This window comes from Lipotes vexillifer, unplaced genomic scaffold, assembly GCF_000442215.2.
Source record: "Lipotes vexillifer unplaced genomic scaffold, Lipotes_vexillifer_v1.1 scaffold58, whole genome shotgun sequence".
In the NCBI taxonomy this organism is placed as follows: domain Eukaryota; kingdom Metazoa; phylum Chordata; class Mammalia; order Artiodactyla; family Lipotidae; genus Lipotes; species Lipotes vexillifer.
The window spans coordinates 4981865-4990909 of NW_006781997.1; the positions used below are offsets into that span (position 1 = coordinate 4981865).

Sequence of the window (9045 nt, forward strand, 5' to 3'; positions counted from 1 at the left end):
ATTAGAAAAACATATGCAAAATAAAAATATATTTATCAAGAACAATAATGGCATTATTTCATTCAACAAATTCATTTAAAACATGGGTTACAGTATAGAAGGAGAAATGACAACCTAAAGTCTCACACAACTAACTGATCTGGAAAACCAGTCCCTTAAAAGGCAACTGTAGCTCCATTTTCCAAGCTCACTTCTTAAGTTGAGGGTCTTCTATAATTGGTTTTACATTGTTTTCTCCAGAACAAGTTTAAAGATGTATGTCATTTCCTCATCACCAAGTACTTTATTCCCCAAAATGTTTAAACCAAGTACCTGATCACCAGGTGTCTCTGATGCCTCCAATTCTTTTACTTTGTTAAGGAATATGAAACTGTTTTGAAAGTCAATCCAAGATCAAGTCCATACCAAAGTTCTAGCACTTGGATATTTGTCCTTGTTCGCTTTTTAGGAAGTATGATTAACAGTCATCAGTAGCTGCACAACTGAGATTATAATGAGTATTTTTTTTTCTCTTTGTAAAGTCTGCCTACTAGGTTCTACCTCTTCCCTGCCCACCCCTGGGAGCTCCACCTCCCCAATCAGATTTAGATTTGGGAGGAGGTGATTTTGTTCCAAGTCTCTCAATTTCTTCTGTGGTCAAATTACACGAGTTATTTAAGATTTTTCCAAAAGGAAGAAAAAAGAAGTCTCTTTTTATTGTTTCAACAAGAAAATATTAAAAGCCTAAGAGAGGGCTTCCCTGGTAGCGCAGTGGTTGAGAGTCCTCCTGCCGATGCAGGGGACACGGGTTCATGCCCCGGTCCGGGAAGATCCCACATGCTGCGGAGCGGCTGGGCCCGTGAGCCATGGCCGCTGAGCCTGCGCGTCTGGAGCCTGTACTCTGCAACGGGAGAGGCCACAACAGTGAGTGGCCCGTGTACCGCAAAACAAAACAAAACAAAAAAAAACCATGAAGAATCAAAGGTACAGAGAAGGTAAGTAACTTGCCCAAGTGATTCAAGCTAGAAAATGCACAACATGGCAGGATGCCCATTATCAACTACTGTCAGCACTAGTATGATAATCCAGATTGGGTCTTTTTCACTGCTCACTTTATTTCTAAAAAGCAAAAGCCTTTGTAATTAGTTGAAATCTATCAGAATAAATTCAGTCTCTGAAAGTGAGAGTATTTGTGTTGTTCCATTCTGTTCGGTTATAGGCACATGACAAAAGACAGGATGACTCATTTATTCTGGACAAAACCAGACAGTGACAACTGCAATGGAGGTTGGCTAAAATATTCCTGCAGCTTGGAGAAACTAAGCAAAGTGCTTTAGTTCCACCTCTTCCTCCTCCTCTGGGAGCTCCACCTCTCTGATCAGATTTAGATTTGGGAGGAGGTTATTTTGGTCTAAGTCTCTCAATTTCTTCTGTACATCCAGTCAAGTAAGAATTTGGGGCACTGAAGTAGGATGCATACGTTTCTGCATACGTAGTTACTATTTGTAAGAGCTGGTCCAGCTGCAAGCCAGCCTGGTCGAATTGTACTATCTCTTCCAAATAAATGAAGGCGTCTTCTACCAAGACAAAAAAGTTCAATTATATGAAAAATTTCTACGGGCTTTTCTATATTGCCAATTTCAGGTTCTTCTGTGATAATCAAGTCAATGTCAACATTAGTGTGAATGAAGTCCCATCTGTGCTACGCTTAACAGTTCCTTTGATCCCCATAAGGCAGTGTTCCTTTGTTCTCTGGAAGACGGCCTTTGGATCTAAAGTCTTGGTCTTCCCAGGATTGTTTTTATTGGTTTTAATCCAACAAATATCTTCACATCTGTATGTTTACTTGCATAAACACACTCTTCCAATCCCTCCCCAGAACCACACCAGAGAAAAATAAATGATCGAGGTGCTGCAATCTCATCAATTTCTAACTTCATGATATCACCCCAAGTCCAGCATTTTTCATTAGCAGTGATGCCAGTCTCTCTGTAATATTCTTCTAAAGGGGGTTCAAGAAGAATCACACCAAATTTGGGTGTTAGTTCTCTGATGTCAAAGGCTTCTATATCTGCTTGTAAGTACATAGGAGGAGGGTTAGATATTTATCTATTAACTCATCCTTCAGCCTGATGAGCTCCCTCAGTTTAGGGTAGTCTTCAAATCTGTCAGCCAAACCTACATCTCTGATGAAATTTTGAACTCTATGTCCAGTGTCTATAAAATGTTGGCAATAATCATGATGGGGATTTAAACTCTGTGTTCCCTTAAGAAAAGTACTAGAATCTTTGTAAATCTCTTCTTCATATGGCAAATTCTCTTCCTCCTGTTGCATTTCTTTTTTTCTTTTCTTTCTTTTTTTTTTTTTTGAGGTACGCGGGCCTCTCACTGTTGTGGCCTCTCCCGTTGTGGAGCACAGGCTCCGGACACACAGGCTCAGCAGCCATGGCTCACGGGCGTAGTCGCTCCGCAGCAGGTGGGATCTTCCCAGACCGGGGCACGTCCCTGCATCGGCAGGCGGACTCTCAACCACGGAGCCACCTGGGAAGCCCCTCCTGTTGCATTTCACAGCATCAATACTGGCAGCACTTTCAGCTCCCAACTGCTGCACGAGAAGCTGTCGTGGTAACTTCTGCCGCTCCTGGATCTCCTGCAAGTGGCTGTCCATGTCCCAACCCTTGTTATCCACTACCTCGAAAACTTGGCAATTAGCGGATGAATACCCGCCCAATTTTTCTTCGGAGACTGTGGAACACAAAATTCTCCAGGAGCTTCAGGCGACGGGTACCCAGTATTTTTTCAATAGGTGTTTCCTCTTCCAATGTATTTATGCTTCACACGTTTTTCTCCATTTGGGAATTACAAACTCATTCAGCTATATTTTTCTAGTTCTTCAAAATGATTTTGTCTTAAATATTTAACTATTAAATACACTTTGAATTAGTTTATTGAGTGATATGTTATGAATACATCTATTTTTAATCCAAATAGTTAAATAATTGCACCATTACATGAAGTAATCCACCTTTGAAACTTCGATCTTTAGTGCAGATTTTGTGATCTCATAAATTATTAACAGATGCATGTGTTTACATGTGTTTTCTTTATTTCAACACTCATGCTGATTTTAAACCAAAGAATTAATGCTTAATTAGAAGAAATAAAGGACTTTTAATGTTGATTAATTCTAAATGTAATTATAGATAAAGAAAAAAATACACTCAACAGAAATCTCAATCATTTGAGAAATCTCAGTCTCAAATCAAAAGACACGCAGAATTCATTTTGCATTTATGCTATTTTTCCTTTTGTCATATTGGCTACCAAAGCCGAATATTACTCAAAGCATTTTAATTTAAAATGTTCAAAATGTCCATCAAACTCATGGCAACTAATGTAAGTATGGCTTACTCATTTTGCTTAATAAAGTTGTATAATTAACATTTATGTGAGCAGCACAAATTAGTATGTATATTTAAAATATGCTTTCTGGCTAGTAGATTTTTTATGTGATTGTTTTACACTGATTCTACTCCTCATTTATATCCCAGATGAACTTCAAGGGAAAATCTTTCATCTTCATTTGGAATATTCTGTCAAATCTTTCATTTTGCTCCACGGTCAAGTGATGTTTCCAGTCTCCGATGGTACCTAGTGGGATAAGTACATGGACAGCACTTGGTAAGGAGATAGCACTATCAGGACAAAAGTTACCTGCAACCCACTCTAATCTGTTCTCCAAGGCAAGCTAAATGTCTACCTGTTAGTTCCCAATGGGGCTTGATACCTTACTCTTTTCTTATACAGGGACGAACTAAGAAAAAATCTTAGGATGCAGTAACACAGAAAATAGAGTTATCGTCCACTTCCTTATGTATTAGACTTCCACCAGCCACTGCATTAAATTATAGCCTTTCCTTAGAAGGAAAAATTAAGCTAAAATACACGAAGAGATTAGAACATTTAAAAATATTTCAGTAAGGGCCAGGCACCACACTTGGCAAACTACATCTATCATGAATGTAATTCTTAACCAACACTTCAAGATAAGTACTCCTTCCTTAAAAAAATTGGACCCAAATGCTTTCAAGTAATGAAATCAAAGTCACAGAGGTTGGCCAGAGCTGCCATTGCTGCAGTTTTATATGCCAAAAGTTTGAAACCATCATTATTCAGACAATTTTACAATGAAGATGAATAATTTGGCGTTTTTAAGGTATCAGATTTTCTTATGTAAAGGTTATTGTTGGAATGTGGAATAGTAAGCAAGCTTTTATGGGCATGAAAAATGCTTTATATGTAATCTGATTGAGCAATGAGAAGTGAAAGCTGATAATACATGGGACAAAAGAAGCAACAATAACTTTTTAAAATATCAATATCTACATCAATTTCAATAAGATCTTTAGATAATTAAGATCAATCAATGCCCATCACATAATGCTAACTTATGAAAATTTTAGGGAATAAAATATGAATAAATTAGAGAAGTACCCATTCTGTTTTAGAATGATGTACATTAAAAGATTAAATTAAAATTTTTTGAGCTTAAGGAGTATCAGAAGGAAAATATTTTCTTTCTTAACAACTCCTGGCATGTTATAGGAGCACAATAAAAATGTATCACGCATTGTTGAATAATTGAATAGCAGATTAGGTTAATGAGGTATCAGTGTACTTTTGACAATGAAGGAAATCTAACACATGAGGAAATTACAATAGTTCAAACCCCGTCTCTCAAAACAAAATACATGTTAACTTTACTTCTAGGATGTTCTAGGAAAAATAAAACAAAGACTTGCAGCTATTCTGGTCACATATATCCTTTGCCTCCAGATAAGACTTGTTAACAAATTTTCAAGAGTAGGGTCACTTGTACTAGAAGGAAAGAACCTAATATTTATAAGTCAGAATGGTTCTGTTTCCAGGGATACTTTTAGAGGCTATTTTCAGTTAGAATCTTTGGTCCTCTCTAGGGCTCAAATGGCGGTGCTCGGAAAGAAATGTTGGGAGCACTCCTTAATTAATCTAGGGGCCAAGGAGTCAAGAAAACGTTCAATATTTTGCTCCTCTTAACCACTGAGCATCACCTTTGCGCAGGAAATATCCTTCTTCTGTTCTTGTCCAGTTTTCGGATTTTAGAATACAATCGTAATTTGCTTGTGGATCAAGCTTCATGTTCTGAAATGTAGCCTGGTTCACAACAGCATCCAAGTCCTCCTCACTCAGTTCTTTTTCAAGAAAACTGCTGATTTTAAGCACGGAACTTCTGAGATCCTGAAAAAATTGTGTGTATGAGTCTATTCAACCTATAAGGAATACATGAGTTATAGACCAACAACTTTATCACATATTGGAAAACTGAAAGTGCTTGGGGTTATTCTAAGTCTAAAGTTTGACAAGAATACATTCCTACCTTATTTGTTCTTTGAAAATGAGTGCTGTGGCTGTCAGCTCTTTTAGAGCATCCTACTGTTTGATTTTATAAGGAGAACTCACCTCAATTCATTCAAATAACCAACACTATTAGGATACCTAATAAGTTTAAAAACCTGTGCAAGATGCTGGAGAAGGTTAAGAGAATAATAACATGCTATCTGGGTTCATTAAGAATCCACAGTATCATGAGGAGTAGAGTCAAGCAAGTAATTAAATACCATGGGCACAAGAAAGAGAAGCCCAGGTCTGGATGGCTTCTTTGGTGACTTCTACAAAACATTTAAAGAATTAACACCAATACTCATCAGACTCTTCCAAAAAATTGAAAAAAAGGGAATACTTTCAAACTCATTCAATAAGGAGCATTATCCTGATACCAAAGCCAGAAAAACACTATGGGAAAAGAAAATTAAAGACCAATATCACGAAAGATAAAAATGCAAAAATCCTCAGCAAATTACTAGCAAAATATACCAACAACACATTAAGAGAATTATATACCATGATCAAGGGGGATTTACTCCTGTCATGCAAGCAAGGTTAAACATATGATAATCAATAACGTAATACCACATTTACAGAAAAAAGATAAAGAAACGGCATGATGATCTCAACTGATGAAGAAAAAGCATTTGACAATATCCTTCACCTTTTTGTGACAAAACACTGAATGAAGGAAGAATAGAAGGAAACTACCTCCACCTAAAAGGTCATATTTGAATTACCTACTACTAAAATTGTACTCAGTGGTGACAGACTGGAAGATACTTTGCAAAGATCAAGAACAAGGCACTTTTTTTCAACATAGTACTGGAAGTCCAAGCCAGAGCAATTAGGTAAGAAAAGAAATAACCAGCATCCAAACTGGAAAAGAAGTAAAATTATTTCTCTTCACAGACAATATGATTTTATACACAGAAGACCCTAAGATTCTGCAAAACAAACTGTTAGGACTAATATACAAATTTCAAAATGTCGCACAGTATAAAACCAACAGGCAAAAGTCAGTCGCTTTTCTATATAATAACAAAGAAAAATCCAAATGGAAATTTTTAAAAAATTCCACTTACAAGTTCAGCAAAAAGAAAAAAATACTTAGGAATAAACTTAACCAAGAGGTTAAAGATTTGTGTACTCAGAACTGCAAGCCACTGCAAAAGAAATTAAAGAAGACACAAATAACTGGACCAACATCCAATGTTGATGAATTGGAAGACTTAATAATGTCAAGATATCAATACTGCCCAAAGTGATCCACAGATGCAATGCAGTCCTTATCAATATCCCAGTGACATTTTCTTCTACAATTTATGTGGAATCTCAAGGGACCCTGAAAGTCTAAAGCAATCATGAAAACAGAGAGGGAAGTTGGAGGCATCTGACTCCTGAGTTCAAAACTTACCACAAAACCACATTTATCAAAACAGTGTGGTGCTGACATAAAGTCAGACAGATAGGTCAATGGAACAGAATGTACAGCCCAGAAAGAAACCCCTACATATAAGATCAAATGAATTTTGAGAAGGGTACCAAGATCATTCAACGGAGAAAGGACAGCTTTTTAAATAAATAGTTTTGAGAAAACTGAATGTCTACACGCAAAAGAATAACTATGGTATGCTATTTATACCATTCACAAATATTAACTCAAAATGAGTTAGGCTTAAATATACTTCTCCAAGGATAATATATAAAAAATGTATAAGCACATGAAAAGATACTCAACATTATTAATCACTAAGGAAAAATAAAACAAAACCCACAAAGAGATAGCTCACAAGGACTAGAATGGTTATTATTTAAATAAATAAAATAAGTGTTGATGAAGTTGTGGAGTAATTAGAAATACCTCATGTACTACTAGTAGGAATAAAATGGTGCAGTCAGTATGGAAAATAGTATGAATAGTATGGTGGTTCCTCAAAAAAATAAGTATATAATTACGATATCATCCAACAATTCCACTTGAGGGTACAAATCCACAAAAATTCAAAGGGGTACAACAAAGGGGTACTTCCCTTGCTACATTTCTGATAGTATCTTTTGTTACCTGGGTAGGCTTTTTCTCCGTACCCAAACTATTTGTCTTAGTGTCTCTCAATTACAGACTCTAGTTCTTTTTTTTTCTCTCTCCTTTCTCCCTTTCTTTCTTCCTCCTCTTTTTCTACCTTTCTCCCTTCCCACTCTCAATTTTATGCACAATCATAGTTTCAGTTATAGTCTATACAGTGATACAAAGATAACTAGGAGAATGCAGTTCATTAACCAAGATAAGAAAGGGTCTCAAAAGAATAATTTTAAAAACAAAACACTCCTCCTACCTTCTTCATCTCCTCATACATCATGAACAAAATATTGAAGTCATGTCTGTGTTCATACCAGCCTCTGATGTGATCAAACCAAAGGCTTCCCATCACTGTGGAAAATTAATACATAAGAAGGTAAAAATGTTGCACTTACTGAACAGCAAACTACAGTTTTTCTTTTCTGTTCTGGATCATCAAGACAAATCAAGCACCCACCACTGGACTAGATCTATGCTACCTTTTTAAAATGGTGTTTGGGCAAACAAGTACATGGTTTTCACAGAAACCTGCCTTTGCAAGGTACTCTCTGTATGTAAGGAATAGGGAATTCAGAAAAAACAATCTCAAAGAATTCATTTTGAAGATTTCTTTAAGGTAAGCCCCTTCCTTTTCCTACTTCCTCCACCTGAAAACATAAGTCTTTATTTCCCCTCTTGTTGCCTATTTTAAGATCTGTTCAGAGCAAGTTTAGCTATCTGGTTATATTGGGTTGGCCAAAAAGTTCCTTCGGGTTTCTCCATAAGATGTTACAAAAAACCCGAAGGAATTTTTTGGCCAACCCAATATTTAGCTAACCTGAATCTAATTTTTGAAATGAGTGAGAGCCCTGATTGCACATTCCACAAGCCTCTTGCATCAATTAGTCCTCCTCAGTGCTGGAATGAACATTTCACAGCTGCCATATAAGGCCTACCCAAGGGCCATGACAGAGCACAAAAACTTGACCCAACCTAAACATTAGCTATATTGAAACACCTGGATCTAACTTTGGATCTAGCCAGTTTGAATTGCTAGGCCATTTGTAGATCTCTTTTCATTTGGTCAAAATATATCTTTGCAACTTTGACAATCCCCAGAGTGGTCCTGCTGAGGATAGAAAAGGCTTTGGGTGACAGATTTAGTTGACAGACAATAGTGACTGCTTATGTACAATTCCCCCTTCTATGATTACCCTTCTCCATCTCCCCAAACTTTTTTCCATAGGTTTGAGAATTGTTGACTAAACAGCAACATTGCCTCATAAACATGTTGCCTGAGAAATGAATTAATAGTTACCTTTTCCATCTAGAAACCTTTTCATGAAATGTTCTATGTTATCGGAAGGTTCAAATGTAACTAACCAATTTGAAAAATGAAAATATGAAGTCAAAACATCCTTGGGGTTTCTATAGATGTAAACAATCTGTAGGGGGAAGAGTGAAACAATTTTAACAATTCTTGGTCATCTTAACATATTTTTTAATATCTACATAGTATTACATCATATGAATGCATAATAATTTATTTTATCTAGGAAAATCATAATACTTTTTTAGGGAAA

General features: G+C 36.5%; 1 protein-coding gene and 1 pseudogene across 1 annotated transcript in view; both read right to left on the reverse strand.

Annotated features, from left to right (window-relative positions):
• Nucleotides 1–1146: 1146 nt before the first annotated feature.
• Nucleotides 1147–3394, reverse strand: LOC103088630 (N6-adenosine-methyltransferase subunit METTL14-like; annotated as a pseudogene).
• A 114-nt stretch (nucleotides 3395–3508) lies between these two features.
• LOC103086453 (amine sulfotransferase-like) overlaps nucleotides 3509–9045 on the reverse strand; it is a 10915-nt gene continuing 5378 nt past the window's right edge. The window contains exons 3-6 of the mRNA XM_007454933.1: nucleotides 8781–8907; nucleotides 7740–7834; nucleotides 5070–5256; nucleotides 3509–3630 (exon numbers count right to left, since the gene is read on the reverse strand). Coding sequence (XP_007454995.1) covers nucleotides 3509–3630; nucleotides 5070–5256; nucleotides 7740–7834; nucleotides 8781–8907 — 531 coding nt within the window. The remainder of the gene's footprint in view (nucleotides 3631–5069; nucleotides 5257–7739; nucleotides 7835–8780; nucleotides 8908–9045) is intronic.